At 32.4% G+C, this 19228-nt stretch overlaps 5 protein-coding genes across 5 annotated transcripts; 4 read left to right on the forward strand and 1 right to left on the reverse strand.

Moving 5' to 3' along the window:
- Nucleotides 1-213: 213 nt before the first annotated feature.
- On the forward strand, nt 214-7893 carry LOC123683377. The gene is made up of 3 exons (XM_045622424.1): nt 214-315; nt 6160-6687; nt 7132-7893. The coding sequence occupies exons 1-3, from the start codon at nt 214-216 to the stop codon at nt 7891-7893; spliced, it is 1392 nt and encodes a 463-aa protein (XP_045478380.1).
- Nucleotides 7894-10373: 2480 nt separating this feature from the next.
- Nucleotides 10374-12418, forward strand: LOC123679266 (protein phosphatase 1 regulatory subunit 21). Its single transcript, XM_045616765.1, has 4 exons — nt 10374-10700; nt 10765-11070; nt 11126-11362; nt 11890-12418. The coding sequence occupies exons 1-4, from the start codon at nt 10635-10637 to the stop codon at nt 12271-12273; spliced, it is 993 nt and encodes a 330-aa protein (XP_045472721.1). The 5' UTR covers nt 10374-10634; the 3' UTR covers nt 12274-12418.
- A 786-nt stretch (nt 12419-13204) lies between these two features.
- Nucleotides 13205-14097, reverse strand: LOC123679290 (iron-sulfur cluster assembly 2 homolog, mitochondrial). Its single transcript, XM_045616802.1, has 2 exons — nt 13786-14097; nt 13205-13737 (listed from the first exon to the last, which is right to left on the reverse strand). Exons 1-2 carry the CDS (start codon nt 14040-14042, stop codon nt 13560-13562), a joined length of 435 nt encoding a protein of 144 aa, XP_045472758.1. The 5' UTR covers nt 14043-14097; the 3' UTR covers nt 13205-13559.
- Nucleotides 14098-14439: 342 nt separating this feature from the next.
- On the forward strand, nt 14440-15150 carry LOC123679280 (protein FAM136A-like). The gene is made up of 3 exons (XM_045616791.1): nt 14440-14641; nt 14703-14921; nt 14977-15150. The coding sequence occupies exons 1-3, from the start codon at nt 14555-14557 to the stop codon at nt 15103-15105; spliced, it is 435 nt and encodes a 144-aa protein (XP_045472747.1). The 5' UTR covers nt 14440-14554; the 3' UTR covers nt 15106-15150.
- A 1396-nt stretch (nt 15151-16546) lies between these two features.
- On the forward strand, nt 16547-17848 carry LOC123679272 (translin). Its single transcript, XM_045616778.1, has 4 exons — nt 16547-16765; nt 16946-17252; nt 17379-17452; nt 17513-17848. The coding sequence occupies exons 1-4, from the start codon at nt 16685-16687 to the stop codon at nt 17747-17749; spliced, it is 699 nt and encodes a 232-aa protein (XP_045472734.1). The 5' UTR covers nt 16547-16684; the 3' UTR covers nt 17750-17848.
- Nucleotides 17849-19228: the final 1380 nt, after the last annotated feature.

Here is a 19228-nt window from a genome sequence, read left to right on the forward strand (position 1 = left end):
ACCTTCTCGGCCTCTTGTGTCTCGTTCTGCTAGACCTGTCAATGATTTCCATCTACCTTTATGGTTAGTTGGTTGGTTGCTTTGATTATCTGCTCTAGGTGCTCGTTCTGCTAAAACCTGTCGCTTGGAGAGGTAGAGATTTGAGGATGTTTTTAGGAGTGGACAAAGTATTGACAAGAATGTGGTTTTTGGGTAACATGGGATTGTTAAGATATGGAGCAGGCTGGTATTAGAACGCCACATTTTCTAGTCAGTCTTAGTTTCACTGTCTATTTTACAGCAGGCCGTAACTACAAGCCCTCCAACCACGGCAAGGTGCTGACCTCGGGAGAGATGTTGTTGAGCCCTAACCTAACCTAGTTGGGCGATTTCCTCTTGTGAAAGGTTGAGCTCTCCAAGGCCTTCTGCAGTGCAGGTGGACTTCTCGTAATCGGTTACCAATGATTTTCCGGGAATCGCTAAAACCATGGGTTTTATATGATTGTCTTATTTGGTCGTTATACGTGTCAGTGTGTTATTTGTTGGACAAATCTGTCTTGTGCTGCCGTTATGATACGGGAGCCACTAAGATGACGCTCCCCTCACTTCTCTTTCTTCCGTATATCTGGCTACTAAATGCGAAAAAACATTCTGACTAGTGTTGAGAGCTTCGACTGCATTCAACTGTCTATGCCTGCTTGGATCATGGCCTAAAGCTCTATTCATTTGATTATTTGAGCACTATTCGAAAGCTAGTATATTGTAAAATTAAGAAGGAATAAATACACGTAGCTCTTTTATCAACAACTAATGATATGAAAGATGAGCATTGTAGCTAACTGTACAAAACAATAGAGGTAGCCAGGCGTCCGGCTTTATTGTGATTGAGTAACATGCAGGCAGCAATAAGATTTTTTAAGAAAACATAAAAATTATACATGATAACAATATAGTAGCATAATATAGTCAACCGTTGGTCTAACCAAGGGAAGCATATAGCATAGAGTATTTCATGAAATTAACAATACCCCTAGATTTGTGGCAGGCTTTTATTGCACACTGAAGAGTAGATACCAGTTATTTTCATTTGTCAATATTTGTACGTATTATTTCCTCTTTCAACGAAAAACATCTCGACACGAGAGAAAAAAAAATTTTATTTTTAATTTGAAAACATTTTAACGAATTAAAATTCAAAGATGATATGAGTTTGCGATAAAAAATATTCTATTCTTTATTATCATATTTGTATATTTCCAATTTCATGATTATGTGTTGTTAATTTTATGAGAAATTTATTGCTTTAAACTTATTTCCTTGATTTTGTGCGTCAGAAATTAATGGATAATATTTTCAAGCAAACAATACGGTATACAGGGCGTAACATGAGTGGTTGGCCATAACCTAGTGGTGAATCCAGGTCATCTGGATGACCTGCATTCACCACGATTTTTCTGGAAGACCTGGATCTAACAGAAAAATAGCTTGTTTCTTAACTTAAGACTGTTATTATAGGAGATACATAGAGATTCATGAAAATTGTACTTAATTTCTATCCATAGCTTGGAAATCAGGAGTCAAATTTAGTTAAAATTCTGTGGGTTTGTTCACTTCATATAACCCTTCAAAACGTTTCATGAAATTTTTTCTCTTGAACTTCGAAATCTACATTTTTCACACTTTTTAATATTGTTAAAACCATGAAAAAGTACATCATTCAGCGTAATTAATTCAAGAATTACTTTCAATGGCACTCTTTTTTCGAAAGAGTAGCAAAAGAAATATTTATGTTTTATATTTTACTTTTTTAAAATACTATCCTTTCGTGATAATATTTGATGTTATCTGCTAAGATTTTAAATTTTTTAACTTTCCATTCAATTGTAAATGTATACATTTAGGTACCTAGTAAAAATTTCAAGTTACAAATAATATACCTACCTACAAAGTATTGACGGTTAATCTGCAATACATTTCTTGTTTTTACATAGTAATATTTTGCCTTTTTCAAAAAATAAAAAAAAAGAATATCTCTCTATTCTTATACCAAATATAACTACCATATACTTATCTCGAAGGAGCCTCTTTAATTTGGAGTGAAACAAGAAAACGAGGTGAGTGCTAAACGAAAAATAAGTGTGACAACAAAAATACATATACTTTTGTTGTCACACTTATTTTATTATTATTTCACCATTTCTTGTTTTTACGAAATAGTTTTCTTTTTCCTTTACGAATGAATTTATCGCATCTCAGTTATTCTTATAACCTCATTGATTTCAACCATATCTCGATTATATTTGCTACAAGACAAGGAATCGTACCTAATGGCTCAAAATTGAAACGGCTGTAGCCAAAAGGTGAACATAATTAATGGTATTGACTGAATTAGTGATATCTCTTTATAGTTAGGTATGTTTTTTAGCAGAAACTACTTCGTTCAATAATGTACCTAAACCCCTTACTTTTTTGCTAGCTACACTTTTCTTATGTCACAATATCAAGACAAACCTAATAATAACAGAAGAAAATCCTTGCATTGCGTGGTTTTAAAGCTTATTATGTTTCATTATTATAAGAGCTCCCATACAAACTATAAGCCATTTATTCATAAAAAAAATACGCTATTCAGGTTCGTTTATCAATTTATACATAAAATGATAAAAAAAAATAATACAAATATTCTCCACAATGAAATAATAAGTGGGAAGTTCGTGGGAAATTAGAAACACAAGGTAAACAACTCTAAAACTCCTTCGTCTACTTCTTCCACCTTCATTACGCGAAATGAACAACCACAAAAGCAACTATCTTCGACGATTTTCCAATAACAACCACGAAAAGATTTGAATCAATTCGTTTCATGTTCACTTCAATGTCCAAGTCGAGTTTGTTATATTTTGCAATTTTTTCGACGAAGAAGGTCAGTAGAACCTAACAGGTACCTGTATTAGATCACAAAAAAATTGGATTATAAATCCTTATTGAAAACCCCCTCGAGATGAACTCGCAGGTTCTCGGGGTTGCTTGCACGGCTAACGTGATTTATTACACATGAAATTGCGTGAAATTTTATATAATAGATGATTTTACGGATGGGGACGCTATAAATAGGCTTTTTTTGATTTATTGTTCCTTTTTCTGTGGGAACAGGTACTAGTTTATACTGGTAAAATACACAACTTTTCATCAGACCCCTGTGCGGAAATTTAGTGTTAATTTCGTTTTTTCGATTGAAGCCGAAATATTAATAATATTAATAAAAAAGGAAATATGTATCAATTAACTTATTTCCATTTTTATTTGCTGGATTATCTCAAGAAAACGAGAAAAGCAATGAAATAAAGTCAGCGCCGTCACCAGACATTTTGGCGCCCCGGCTAAAATAATTCGCCGCCCTGCTTTGCCGGATTAATCTGAATTTTGTTTGAAGGAGACTCTGTTATTCATGTCAGGTATTTTTTTCAATTTCATATGAAATTGAATATTTTTGATATTTTTGAATTTGAAATCACCTTGTCATGTACGACGCTCTATAGTAAAAAAACGACGCAAATTCATATTCAGTTGAGAGCGCCTATTCGATTTCAATAAAATTAGCGCTTGGCATTTTTTATATATTTATACAAAGAGTAGTACTTCCAATAAGAAAATATGTTTATGTCTAAAAGTATGTCTTGTTTTATCAACTGACTTTGCGCCCCTACAATTTGGCGCCCCGGTATGCCGGTCCTCGCGGCGACCCTGCATAAAGTCAGAAACTTTTGAGCACTCGTCATTCATCCGCCAATTGCGAACTTAGTACCACAGTTCTTCATAAAGAAATGCTTTAATTTTTTTTTCTACGATATCTCTCTCAGAAGATATTCATTGATTGTTTATTCATTATTTATTATTTGTATTATATGCCTTCAAACGGTACTGCTATAATCCTTCTTGTGAGAACAAGAACAACTCAACCGATTCTGGTAATTTTTTTAAATTTGACTCAATACAAATATCAGTGATGATTTATTTTCAACACCTTCCCAATAAGTCTTCAAGACCGCCACAAACAGACCCCAGCACTTGATGTCATTTTAAGATAAGTAAAGTACCTATACTTTAAATTGTTTTGAGATGGGGATGCACTCACTTTCGATCTTTCCTTTCTAGATTTACGTAAAGCCTTTGATTATGTGGCGCACCTAAGATGTGCTAGTGTGCTCACTTAGTCTTGAAAATCCTATAGATCAAATTGGCAACTTTTGAAGAGACCAGCCTTCTTGAATTTCAATAGTAATGGTCCTTTTTCACTTGATTTCCATATCGTTTTTAATGGCGGCGCTTACGTCGTCTTTCTGTCAATGTCGTTTTGAGGTTAAATTGACAATGAACTACTTTTGACAGAGCAGAAGAAAATTTCGAAATGTAGGTATAGTAGGGTCTGCTGAAGAAAATTCCGAACTTAATGAAACTTCTACAAGTTATTCGGAGATGCAGTGGGCTGACCCTGTCATTTTATCCAACACAAGGACCTTTTGCTAAATTGAGGAGGGCCGAATAACCTCAACATTTTCGTACTTTCTTCAATATTTTGCTCATAACTTCTAAACTGAATTGTTTTCGACCAAAACGTTCATCTTCAAAGTTGTAGAGCATTGAATTCTCTACAATTTTGTATCCACAAACATTTTTCTGCCATTTTGAGAATATTTCTCTAATTTCGATCGGCTGTATCTCGATGTATAAATACAAAATTGTTGCGAATTTAATGCTCTACAACTTATTCTTATTTCAATCATTTCTTTCGATTAATTAATGGTTATTATTAATTGGTTCCAAATAGCTGATCTGATTATTGGGGTTCAAAATAATTATGGGTTGATAGCAATATACAGTAAGGTGATAACATGCCACGATAACATAAAAAATAACTAATCTTACAACAAGACAAGCTCCAAGTCAGGGCTACCTCCCCCCTCCCTATGTTTTAGTATGTAGATATTGATGAGTGATTACTGCAATCGCCAGTGAACCGATGGTAATAGTTGAACGGCCAAAACCATCGTTTCTTGCCAATTTTTGCCTTGTGAGAAGATTCCTCTAATTTTGATCGGGTGTATTTCGGTTGATATTAGGTTTAGGAAAAAGTTTATGTAGGTATACAAAGTTGTAGAAACTTCAATGTTCTACATCTTTTAAAATGAATCTTTTGGTCGAAAACTACTTAGTTAAGATGGTATGAGCAAAAAACTGAAAAAAGTCCAAAAATGTTGAGGTTCTTCGGGCCTCCTCTAATTAGCAAAAGGTTCTCGTGTTGGATAAATTGACAGTCATCCCACAGTACCCTCGAACAACCTGTAGAAGTTTTATTAAGTTCGGAATTTTTTCCAGATAAAATGTACCGGGTTTTTCACCATAATTTGACCCCCCCTTCAACTTTGGTACTAAAAGAAGTACAAAAAAATGTTTTCAACAAAAAATCCACGAAATCGACTAGTGTTTTCTAAAATGATATCAAAAAATGAAATATATACAGAGTGGGCAACATATTGAATGCAACTTAATTTTTTCAAATGGAACACCCTGTATATTTTTCTATATTTGTCTAGCTCTTATCCCCCTGATTTCGAATATATAACATATGTTTGGTCTGTCTCTCTTATTCTGAGTACCACAGAGTTTCAAATTTTAAGAACCACCTAACATGCTCAGTAATCATTTTTCCAGTGGTAGGCTGCGATAACTCAAAATGCCTTTTTTTTGAGTTATCTCGTTGTTAACGATATATGACATACGTTTTTCACTATAAATTGGAACTCTAAAAAGGGCATTTTGAGTTATCGCAGCCTACCACTTGAAAACTGATTACTGAGCATGCTAGGTGGTTCTTAAAATTTGAGACTCTGTGGTACTCAGAATAAGAGAGATAGACCGAACATATGTAACCCCCCCCATTGATCAGAAGGAAAAATTTTTTTGGCAGAACAATAAAAAAATAACTTGGAAGATTTTGCTTTTTCAAAGTTGTTATTGTGGAATTACAGAAGTATCATTGTGAGAAAAAAAATATTTTTAAATTATACTACATGAAAAAATGCTTATTTGAGTGTAAGCAATTTTCTCATTCATCAGGTATTTAAGCAAGATACCAAAATTCCCTCTCTTTTCAGTATTATTTCTTACTTTTACAAGTAGAATAGTCTTCTCGCCCAGAACCACGGGAAGCTTAATTTGGAAATTTGTCCTGTTGAAAATGAGGGAAACTTCAGAGCTCTTCTAAGATTCAGAGCCAATTTTGGAGATGAGGCTCTGAAAAAACATTTAGAAATAGGATCGAAAAATGCACTTTACCTCTCACCAAAAACAGAAAATGAAATTATTTTGACTATTAACGATATAATGTTGAAGAAATTGGTTGAGATGGTCAATTCCGCGAAATGTTTTACTGTTCTTGCAGATGAAACGACAGACATCTCAACACAAGAACAAGCATCAATCGGCGTTAGATACCTATACAACAATGATATTAAAGAAGATTTCCTTCAGTTTGTACCTGTTTCTGATTTAACTGGTAAAACTGTTTCTGATTTAACTGGTAAAAACCTTGCGACAGTCATTTTGAAATCATTACGCGAGTTTGGAATTGATACAAAGTATTTGAGGGGGCAAGGATATGATGGGGCCTCTGCAATGAGTGGAAAATTCAACGGAGCACAGGCATATGTAATGGAAGAGCATCCGACTGCAATATATGTCCATTGTGTATCCCATAGCTTAAACCTTGCTATAAGTGCATCATGTTCAATTTCTGAGATCAGAAATTGCTGTGGGACTGCAACAAAACTATGTGTGTTTTTTAACACCCCAAAAAGAATGGAGGTTATTACAAGAGCAATTGATAAACTGTTCCCTGAAGCCAAATCTACTCGTCTAAAACAACTCTGTCCAACTAGATAGGTTGAGCGCCATGATTCAATATTACTACTTCAAGAAATGTTACCTGCTGTCCAGGAGGCTCTTGAAGAAGTTTCACAGTGGAAGGATTAGGAATCAGCGTCGATGGCATCGCAGCTTTTATGTGCACTTCAGAGTTCATCCTTTATAATCGGTTTGCAAGTGATGGCTAGAGTATTTTCCTTAAGTTTGCCCCTTGCTCGATTTTTGCAGCATGAACATATCGATCTTTTAAATGCTATGAACATGGTGACTAATCTAAAAAGGACGATAGAAAAAATCAGAACCAATGCTGAAGAAGAATTTGCAACCATATTTAATGCATCAGAGACTATGGCTGAATTACTCAGTACCTCAATAAAAGCCCCAAGAAGAACTGGACGACAAACTCTTAGGTGCAACCTTGAAACCGACAATCCTCAATCATACTTTAAGATATCCCTATTTTTGCCATTTTTAGATCACTTTTTAAGTGAATTAAATAGTCGCTTTCTGAAACATCAAGACGTACTGAAAAGTTTTGAGTGTCTTTTACCGACCTCTACCAGTAATGCTGAAGTCACTAGAACACAGGAAGAAAGTTTTAAAAAGCTCCTGAATTTCTATCATGAAGATATTCAAATTGGTGACATCGCTGCCATTGGGGAACTCCATATGTGGTACGAGAGAGTGAAAGATTTTAAAATTAGCTCAAGGAAGGCAATCAATTTTTACACTGCCTGCCATCAGGATGTTTTCCCCACTATCAACGCCCTCCTGAAAATTCTTACCACTCTTCCTGTATCGACATCAACCAGTGAAAGGTCCTTCTCATATCTTAGAAGATTGAAAACATACTTAAGGAACACAACTGGCCAGCAAAGGTTGAACGGGCTTGCTATGCTCAATACTCACAGAGAGCTAGATATCAATGCTGCTGAAGTGTTGGACGAGCTGGCAAAAACACCTCGCCGTCTTGAATTTAGACTTTCTTGAATGATTGTATAGAGGAGCGTTATAGCAATTTTCACTTATACATTTATATTTTAGAATATTTTCAATCTTTTTTTAATTCTTACACGTATTTCGTTGTTTATTAAGTGTAGCATTCAATAGTATAATATATATTGTGCCTGTATGATGAAAAAATTTTTTTTTCACACAAATCTTCGAATGGAAACGATATCTAGGCCCCCCCCCCCCCCCGCTTTTCACTTCAGTTCAGGTCACTCGCTAAAACTTGCCACTACCCATAACCCCCTCCATGAGTCAACTCTAGTTACGCCACTGGTTATATATTCGAAATCAGGGGAAAAAGAGCTAGCCAAATATAGAAAAATATACAGGGTGTTCCATTTGAAAAAATGAAGTTGCATTCAATATGTTGCACACTCTGTATATATTTCATTTTTTGATATCATTTTAGAAAACACTTGTCGATTTCGTGAAACATTTGTTGAAATTATTTTTTTGTACTTCTTTTAGTACCAAAGTTGAAGGGGGGGGTCAAATTATGGTGAAAAACCCGGTACATATCTAGGTACTGGACTACTTAAGGTAGAAAAGAAAAAGGGACCCATGCCGAGCAGAGTAGTCAGAATTATCTTAAAATTGCTCGTGACAATCTTCTTCACTCTGAATAGGCCAATAGCCGTATGTCGACTGTTATTTTATTTTATATTATTATCAATTAAGAGCATTCATAATCTTCCATATGAGACCAGTACCAGCTACTTGTATGAAAAGTTTCCTGTGCTCCCGATCTCTAAGGTGGTGAAACAGGAGCAATGTAAATTGATTTATAAGATTGATGAGGGTCTGTTAAAATCTAAAGTAAATTTAAAGAAGCAATCTGAAAAACACAAATATGGTACAAGACATGCCAATAATCTCTACAGTGACTTCATATTCAAAACAACGAGAGGGTCAAGACTTCGAACACACTCGGCAATAAACTCATATAATGGGTTACCCATATCCACTTAAAAAAAGAAGAAACATTTACTTAGTTTAAAAAAGAGTTGAAAAAATATTTTATGAGATTTCAAATAGATTAAGAAATTAGTTGTTACTCTGTGATAACAAACTATGTTTGATTTACAGTTTTATATTCTAATAAATAAATAAATAAATTTGATTCCAATAATTTCATTAAAAATTCGATATTAACTACATGTAATTTAATATGAAATTTTACAGTTTATGAAGAGCGACACCTTACAGAATTGGTAAGTTTAAGCTAAAGCAACAGGTGAAGTATCTCAAAAAGTACGAAACATAATTTAATCCGTGCATAGACATACATAGACATAGACCACAGTTTCTAGGCATCTTGGATATGGATACGTCCATGCTGATTACTGATTACTGTTTAGGTGCTGCTCTATTGTTCGCCCTATCAGTGCTGTTCTCTCTATATGGTTACACTATCAACATGAAATTTTGAAGGAAGCTTGACATTGTTATTTTCAAACTAAATGCGAAGTTTCATCTCGATTGAACATGCAGTTTTGAAATCAATAGCAAAACAAAATTTCGAATAGCCAGACTTAGGGAATTCCTAGTCAGATTATGCCCATTTAGAATTCTCGGCGTTCGCGATTCGAAACTATCCTGAATATTTCAAGCCTTTAGGTCTTTTCATTTTTCTAGAGACGGACGGACAGAATCGAATTTGAGGAAGTATTGGTCACCAGTGAGTCCAACCTCCATTCATTGCTCAAAATTCGAAAATTACTGACATTGTGACGATATGACAGAGCGATTTGTAAAGAGAACAAGGGCGCTGTAAAAGATGGAATCATATGGCCTAAGAAGATAAAGTTCCAATCTCCAAAAATCAATCCATATTCTTGTGAAAGATTAAACCATTGCTGAACAAGACATATCCGCCTTGCGAAGAAAATTGAAATGTCAACCTCCCCTACTCGTGACATAATAGGAATTGACTGCACACAAAGGGTAGCTCAGATATGCTGTCAGCTAGGAACACATGTATGTACCTATGGAATATAATAATTTTTGAGCGCTCGGTTCTCCGAACCCGAAGCAGCATCATTTCGTCACAATGTCTGTAACTATCGAATTTTTAGTCGAGAGACGTCTCAAACTCAAACCTCACCTTTGACGAATGCGTCCTCAAATTCGATTCTACCGTTCGTATAACAGTGACGGCTCATCGTATGAGACAACTAAGGCCGGGCCTCACATGTGAAAATTAATAAAATGTGAATTTTCACACATTATTTATTTGAATATAAAACGATTTTAACTAATTTCCAGTGACCGAAATAAATTATCAAAACATAAAACTACCCACAAAGTTGAAAATATTACCGTTTAAATTAAGCGCGCACCCTACAAGAGAACTGAATATCTGGCGCCATCTAGTAGTTGGATGTTGAATTTTATTCTGTAATTTGCACGAATATGTTCACTATATCCTTCTTAGATGTCACTATCCTTCTTATAATATATTTCACATAATTTTCTGTTTAATTCTGTCCATGAAATTACTAATAAGTGAGAACAAATGTCCTGATTCAAGTAAAAGTAAGCTCTATATAATTTAATAATTCGCAATTTATATTGGCAACACTAGCACCAACCCTTCTATTTGAAGCATAAGCATAGAGTCAAAATATAACCTTTGTTATGAAAGCCGTCAATATTTTTATTCATATTTATGGAATCCAGGAACTAGATACAGTAAAAACAAACAAAACTTATTACTTATAATGGATAAGAAAAATTCGTCAGAGCTGGAAGTCAAATATCAAAAATTAGCAACTGAATTTTCGAAGGTAATATTCAAATTGATTGTTTATGATCAACAAGCGGAACTGAATTATTTGTTTATTATAACAGGTTCGAACTCATGCAACAGTACTCAAAAAAGCACTCTTGGATGAACAAGCCAAGAATGTTGAACTAAAAGATGTTGTTAAAAAGCATGAACAACAATTGAGAAAACACAATCAAGAAATGGATAGTTTGATGTTTCGCAATGATCAGCTGAGTAAGAGAATAGCAGTTTTACAACAAGAATTACTCACAAATAATAAAAAAGGAAAACAAAAGGGCAATAATGACTTGTGCCACCAACCGGATCTAACTGTTATCAATGAAGAATTACAGAAAAAAATTGTGGAAAATGCACAACTGTTAAGCAGTGTAAGATATCGACTTATTGTTCATCAAATACATATACAATCATCCTTAATTTCAGATGACAGATAAAGACTTTGAGATCGATAATAATAAAGAAAAAATTCAATGGTTAGAAAATAAATTGAAAAATGTTCAAGATAAATATGAAGATATGGAAAAAAATTATTCTGATATGATTACCCAACTGAAAAATCAAAATAGTGTAAACACAGAACTTTTTCAAAATGATATACAATCTCAAAGTTCTATCGATTGTTCAAGGGAGTGTGAAGATGATCTAGAAGAATTAAAGAAAGTTAGTAAAATATATAAAACTTTTATATAGTGTTGTTTTTCATTTTGACTGAAAGTATATTTCTGCCTGTACTTCAATGCAATTATTCAAGGCTGATCATCAAAACTTTTATTTACTTGAAAAGAATTCGAATAGATATGCACTCAGTCCAATTCCTAATACCTTTATAAGCAACAATTATATGCTGCTAAGTATGCTCTTCCTCCAGGATATAGTTACACTATTTTCTTTCTGAACATAAATGATGATAAAATAATCAATTGCGGCTATATTATAGTATGGTGTTACTCAGTTATATAAAGGCATATGATTCTATCTCTCAGAAAATGTTATTAGCCATTTGTGAGTATCTCTGGTTTTCACAAACCGTGATAGTACTTATTGGTAACTATTTACATTTTTATTAGAGTTTAGGTGGAAGAACATACAAATTTGCTCCGTTCTACAATTGTATTTATTCAGTTTTCTTATTTATGTGTACTTTTCTTTCTGTATCATTTATTATAATAAAAAAACTATGATTTCAGAGTTGGCAAGATGAAGTTGAACGATGGAAACTTGAATGTGAATTGTTGAGATCTAAGCCTACTTCAAATGAGCAACTCACAATATACTATGAATCGCAACTTAGGGAAATGCTAGAAACCAAACAATTGTGCCTCTCGGAAACTAAAACATTATGGGCTGAAAATACAGCTTTGTGTCAAAGACTTGAAAATTTGCAACTAGAATATAAAGAAACCGAATCACAGTTAGAAGTTAGAAAAGAAGAACTTAATACTACTAATCATAACTATAAAGTACAATTAGATGCTATGACTGAGCATTTAGCTGCTCAGAATGATAAAATCACACAACAATCTGATGAAATTGAAATGCTCCGACATAAATTATTATCTAAAAAACAATAATATTATGTACCATATATATATACATATATTTTCAGTTGCCTAAGTATTTATACATATTTACAATAAGATAGTAAGTATTGTTATCGCTATACCTAAATTTTATCTTGTAGAAATATACATTCCATTCACTATGGCTTTTACCAAATTGATTTTTAATTTGGAGGTATAATTTCTTTCTTCATTTTCCTCAAAACAATTTGAAATAAAAAAAAAATACTTCTTAAAACTTCATGAAACTCCTCAATATCAAATTATTATATTCAATGGATTCGGTCCTTATTTGATGGGAATTCATCATCAAATAAAACAAAATAATTTTCAAATATTCAAATAAAATAATTTCCAGAAAGTGTTTGAAATCATTTTGTTTTATTTTATTTCAAATATTTGTTTTTTCAACAACAGCTTTTCATAAATGCATAAAGTTTTATGGATATTGTTCTCACATACATTAAAACAACATATTCAATTATCAAAATAATTAACTCGGAAGTATGTGAAAACCCCATGAAAACTATGATCTTTTTCCTTTATTCTTAATTTTATCTGGAATGGTAAATAATTCTCTCAAAAATTTCATGGATTTATGATATTTCTTGATTTTATTCAAAGGTTCAAGTTGACTTTTTATTATGTGTTATATTCCGAGATATTAATTTGTTTTACTTTATATTTTTATATACATATTACTTCTCCAAATAAAAACCCCTCACACATGTCCGAATGTGTTTTATCATTTCCTGTAATGAAATACCTCCTTTATATTTTTTTTTAATATTCTATCTATACTTCAACTTCTGAATATTTTTCTTACTCTCCTAGCTTCTTATATTTTTCCATAGAATTTCAAAAGATAAACCTGTTCAATATTTTTTTTCTGCTATTCTTTGTACTAGTCCAAACTACATCAAATGTAAAATAAAGAATTATCAACAGTCTAACAAAATTTATTTACAAAAATATCTACACAATAATTCATCTGTTTCAAGAGCCATTACAATTTTAAATAAGATGTAACAAACATAAGTAGTGTTCTTCCGGACCAAGTTAAACTTATATGTCGACTTTCTTTCATTTTTTATAGTTGAGAGTAGTTCCCCCACTTCCATTACAACACCTCATCTTTCTTATACAAACTAACTTAGCTCGCAAGGTAGTTGACTTAGATTAGTTTGGATCAGATGTGTTGAAGTAATCTCAGATTAGTTTGAAAGAACGCTACTATAGATGACTCAAATATTAATATACTCTGATCAGTTTAGAAGTGCTCTTTGAACAGTTATCAATCAATCAAGTCTCACAGCAAATGATGATCCACAAGAACAACCCTGCTCTGCAAGAGGATTATTAGTTATCTTAAAAGATGCTCTAATCAGTTCCTCTTTGTAATCAACAGTGGCTCCTTTCACAAACCCCAAAGACACTTCATCGATCACAATTTTCACTCCGTCTTTCTGGAATACTCTACAAAATTATTTGTATTGTTCCTTCATAAATCGCCATAATACTTACTTATCATTTTCAGATAAATTTTTATCTAAGTCAAATTTATATTGAAATCCTGAACATCCACCACCTTCGACTGATATTCTCAAAAATTCGGTAGAATCTTTTGTAATATTTCTCAGACGATTAACACACGTATCTGTAATTTTTAGATCTGCTTCGATATTTTCAAGTGGTTTAATAACTTTATTGGTGATATTTGAATAGTTTTTAGGCATAGCAGAGATCCGGAGAATTTTAAAAATTGCTTTAGAAGAAAACATATTTATTTAATTTTCGAATTTAGGTTAAATGTAAAGACAGCAAAGGTTACCAACAGTTTGAAATTTAATCAAATTGATGAACTAGTCGGCTTCCTAAGTACCTTATGTTTGTTGCATTGTGTTGATTTATTATAAAACAAAAGTTAATCGAAATTAAATGATTTCCCTATAAAGTACCTTCTTCAGATTTAATTTTTTGAATTACTGATTGTTATTTAAATAATAAAAAGTTGGAAATAATTTTCATTTAATTTCGAATGAAATGAATTTCCATCAAGTAAAGACCTAGTCAATCCCATATTTTTAACAAAAGTTAATTCTTGATATTATGACCATAGACAAACTAATGTTAACTAATTAGTTTATCTAAATCTATGAGTGACTTTTTCCAAATCTAGGTTATCTCCTAACCTCATTTTAAGGTCATAATCCATTTGGAGTTATTATATTAATAATTATAATATATTATAATAATATTATAGAATTAATTTGTTGAACAAAATAACTCAAACATGGTAGAAGAACAAAGGCAACGAATAGAACAAGAAATGACAAAGATGATAAATGAACTGGATCTTCTTTATATACGAAAAATACAGGTATTTTTGAAATTCAAGAGAAACTTTCTATTCCGGATCTAGATTTTCATTATAATTTCAGGGGGATATGCATAGATGTGCGGCTAAATGCTGTGATAATAATAAAATCTCTCTAGAAGGAGTCCAAAAATGTGTCGAGAACTGCTCTACGACCTTGAACTGGACTCAGAATTATGTTCAAACAAATTTGAATATGTTTCAAAATAAATTACAAAGATGTGTAATGGATTGTAACGATGACATAAAAGTTAAAATGGGTCCCAATCCTAATGATTCAGAGGTTGATAATGTGGTATCATTATATTTTCATTGTAAATCTTTATAAATGATTTCAGGTGGATAAATTCACTGCCCTGTTTGAAAACTGTGCCAAGAATTGTGTTGATAGACAAATGGAGTATTTACCCTCGCTGTTAAAAAAAATGAAGAGGGATATAGCTGAAAATGTTAAAGACAAGTCATAATAAAATAAATTTAGCCTAGTGTAATAAAAACAAATGTGCCTATTAGATCCTAGATGTTTATTTACTTCCATTCTTCTGAAAAAATGCTTGTTTTATATCATCATTGTTAATTAAATAGATATCAAGACTTTCATGGAAAATATCCTGAGTGGATCAAGATGAAGGTATATAGTATATACAACATGGGTGCAAGGCATTTGCACCCACCTGGCACTAGTAAAAATTGGAAAGTAAGCGAAAAAAAGCTCTGATGTTTTATTCAACAAAATATTTTTGCGTAAATATGTAGAATAGATACATAATAATAATATGTAATAACCTTGATACCCTCAATCTATTTCTGTACTGTATAAACTAAATCATTAATTTGGCTCTGCAAACAAAAACTCTTCTCTTCTGCTGCCCAAATTTGTTGATGCTTGAATTGATGAACTCAAGAGTCTTCTATACTCTTTCTATGAACACTAAGCATACAAAGTCCACTTAGTTTTGCATGTCCTATTGCAGAACAACTCCACGTTTTCACTCTGCGTAAGGTACTAAGAGATCGTTCAATTAAACATGGTTCTGGATACGCAATCCACATAAATTTCACACAAGGCTTGATATTGTCATTCTACATCAAAATATTCTTTTCCATCAAATCTGCAATTTGTGAGAAAAAAAAATTGAAACGCCAATTAACGAACTTAACCTGGGCATTTGATATCCGAACCTACCCTGAAAATTTCAAGTTTCTAGGTTCTTCCATTCAAAAGTTATCATTTGAGGCCCTTTCTAGCTCAAAAATCACGACATTATGACAAAATGATTGAGCTACCAGTTCGGAGACGATTGCTCAAAAAGTAACATAATTTGACTTAAGTTTCCGAAATAAGTCTCTTTTTAGGAAATAGGAGACTTGTTTCTACATCACAAGAGAAGATCATCTAGAGTCTAGATAAGAGCCTAGATCCGATAAGCCATAGGATGAAAGTTGCAGTGAATACAGATGGCTGAACGGACAGAATTGAATTTGAGGACATATTCCTCATCGCTCGAGACGATTCCCGGCTAAAAATTCGAAAAGTATCATAAACATAGTGACAAAATGATAAAGCTATCGGTTCGGAGAACGATCCAAAATTATTATATTCCGGAGATTCATTATCATTGGTACCGGCTCAAATTTCGAAAATTACAGTTTTGAAGAAATTAGAAAACAAAAACGCTAATGACAAAGACTAAAACTTAGTAATATGTAGTAATGATTTGGCTTCAGGAAAAGAGATAGAAAAGGCATTTCTTTATATTTTATTATCCTAACAAAATAAGCCGGTCCTGTACCTTGGAACAGCTGTGCCAAAGAATCTTTAAAGTAGGGATGGGCAATAAACAGAAAACTATCGATATTATAATATTTATGGATATTTCCTGAAAAACTATCGATATTATTTGCCCATCCCTAATTTAAAGGTTAGAGAACAAGCGTCGATCAACTGAGAAAATCATTTTCTAAATTCTGTAAACAAGAACTAGAAATTAGAAGCTGCTGTATTGATATTATCTTGGTTTTTACGTGAATACGAGTCCTCATAAAATGGAGACTTCTAACATAATCATTACTAATATTTTTAAGCCTTTCCAAGATCATATCAATTCTGAACAGGATACTAGAGAGGTATGTTTCGAAAGAAAATAGTATTTATCGAAATTTATGAAATAATAATAACAAAGGACCTTTATTTCATACTGTTCCATACATCTACACAACACATTATTAGGAAGCTAGGGGGGCAAACGCTCTAATATAAAGTATAAATAATAAATATTGCTAATGAATCACATTTAAATTTTGCAGGAAATCCGTAGCATTATGAAAGATATCGAAAAGCCACTTAGGGAAATTATAACTCAACTGCAAGTGATCCATCATAAGGAAAATTGTAATGAAATTGGAATAGCTTGTTTAAAATCTAGAGAATTATTTGAAGAAGTTCGAAGTGGTTTTGATAAATTAGATAAAATAATTCCAGAAGGGCAGTATTATAGGTATAATGATCATTGGAGGTATCCTACCCAACGTTTATGCTATCTGGCAGCTTTAGTTGTGTATCTTGAAAAAGGTTTCTTGATTGAAAAGGCTACTGCTGCTCAAATCATTGGAAGTGAGTATTCTCTCCTATCTATTACTGTTTTTGATTCAAATAATATCTTGGATATTTATTATTATCATTCAAGTAATATATTGTTTTGAAAGTGATGTATACATTATAATTTAAATTTTATTTCAGTGGATGGGAAGAAACATCTTCATTTAGACCTAGAAGACTATCTTATGGGATTGTTAAATTTAGCTACAGAACTAGTAAGTAATAATGTGAGTAAATTGTAACAAACTTACTTAAAATGATCTGAATTTTTTCAGTCAAGATTTGCTGTCAATTCTGTCACTTATGGTAACTACAGTCGACCATTGGAGATTTCCAAATTTGTGGCTGAACTTAATGCTGGTTTTCGTTTATTAAATTTAAAAAATGATTCTTTACGAAAACGATTTGATGCTCTGAAATACGATGTTAAAAAAATAGAAGAAGTAGTATACGATCTCTCGATTAGAGGTCTACTTCCAGGTGGTGATCCAGTTTCTACAGAATCAACCTGATCTTCAAGCAATTAGATAAGAATAATATTGATTTTATTGTAAATTTATGATGAAATAATTTTTTTACTAAAAAATTTTAATAACATCTTCTCAATAGAATAATGGTGTTTCTTTGCTTGATCACTCTGTCAAATGGGAACCAAAATTGGGAAAACCGTTCTAAACGAATATAAATAGATTTACAATATATTTCAACTCATTGAAATATCTAAAAATATATACATATCTTACAAAGATACAAACTTATTAACGAAAACTATCAGGTTAAATTGAATGAAATGTGAAATAAATAATAATAACATTTCTTTATTGACAGAGTCAAAGACCTTCAAGTCCTTCATCCTTAGTGAAATATTTTTTATTAAAATTAAATATATTTTGTACATTTCATAATTTTATATAATTTGTTTTTCAGAATTTTCTTTAAAATATATTTCTCAGGTTTTATTGTCTTCAAAATTCAGTAATAAAATCTTTGTATAAAGAACACAATGATAGAATTATTGTGTCAAATATACATTTGAAAACCTTAGTTTCTGAAAAAACCTCTGAATATCTTACCATTTTTTCTTTCAATCAGAATTTTCAATCGCTTAGGTAAACAGTATGATATCTTTATAGTCTCAAAAGGACGAAAAAATTTCGGTTTCAACCAATTCGGATGTATAATTATCCAAATCTGCAATAAAGAAGATGGGTTTGCATTTGAAATTTCATAATTGGGTCTCACATCTCGTATAAGGCCCTTTTGGGTTCAAAATCTAATGGGCCCATTCAATTCTTCGGACGAAATTACTAAAGACCCCAGTATCAGAATTCCGATTTTCCACCTGGGCGCGAAATAAATTCACCGTTTCCATACTTTTGAACCACCCGCTATATATCTGTTCGAGGACGAGCGCTCAAGAAGTTTCAATTATAGATCTTTACATGAAAACAAACGAGATTTTATTTAAGTCCAAATCGGCAGATGAGGGCAAATAGAATATATTGTCTGGCCAGCTTGCACTTTGGCTTGAGGATGAACTGCCCTGTTTGAACATACTGGTCAGAGAAGAAATGTTATAATTCGAAATTACCATTTCACGGTTGGGTGAAAAACACAGGTCTCTGAGGTGGTATTAGGACCCAGTAAATAAATCTACATCTCCTAACTTGGACAAGCGTTTAACTTATGAAAAGGATTTCAATGAGGATGCGACAAAATCAGAACGAGTTTATCAGCTACAGTACGATCATTAACTAAGAGATGCGGAAAATTTATTGAGTTTGGTGGAATGCATTTCGAACAATATCCATAAGTTCATTCTATATTTTTGTAGTTATATTGTATAATGTTCTTTTTTTTTTGGTTTCATTCAACCAAAAATAATTTCGAATATTCAATCTTTACTTAAGAAAAGTGCTCATTTGAGAAGAAACAAAAGAGAGATCTTTTATCACAAATTGAATCAGGATTCAATTTGATGATTATTTTCA

The sequence above is a fragment of the Harmonia axyridis genome, chromosome 1 (assembly GCF_914767665.1).
Source record: "Harmonia axyridis chromosome 1, icHarAxyr1.1, whole genome shotgun sequence".
NCBI lineage: Eukaryota > Metazoa > Arthropoda > Insecta > Coleoptera > Coccinellidae > Harmonia > Harmonia axyridis.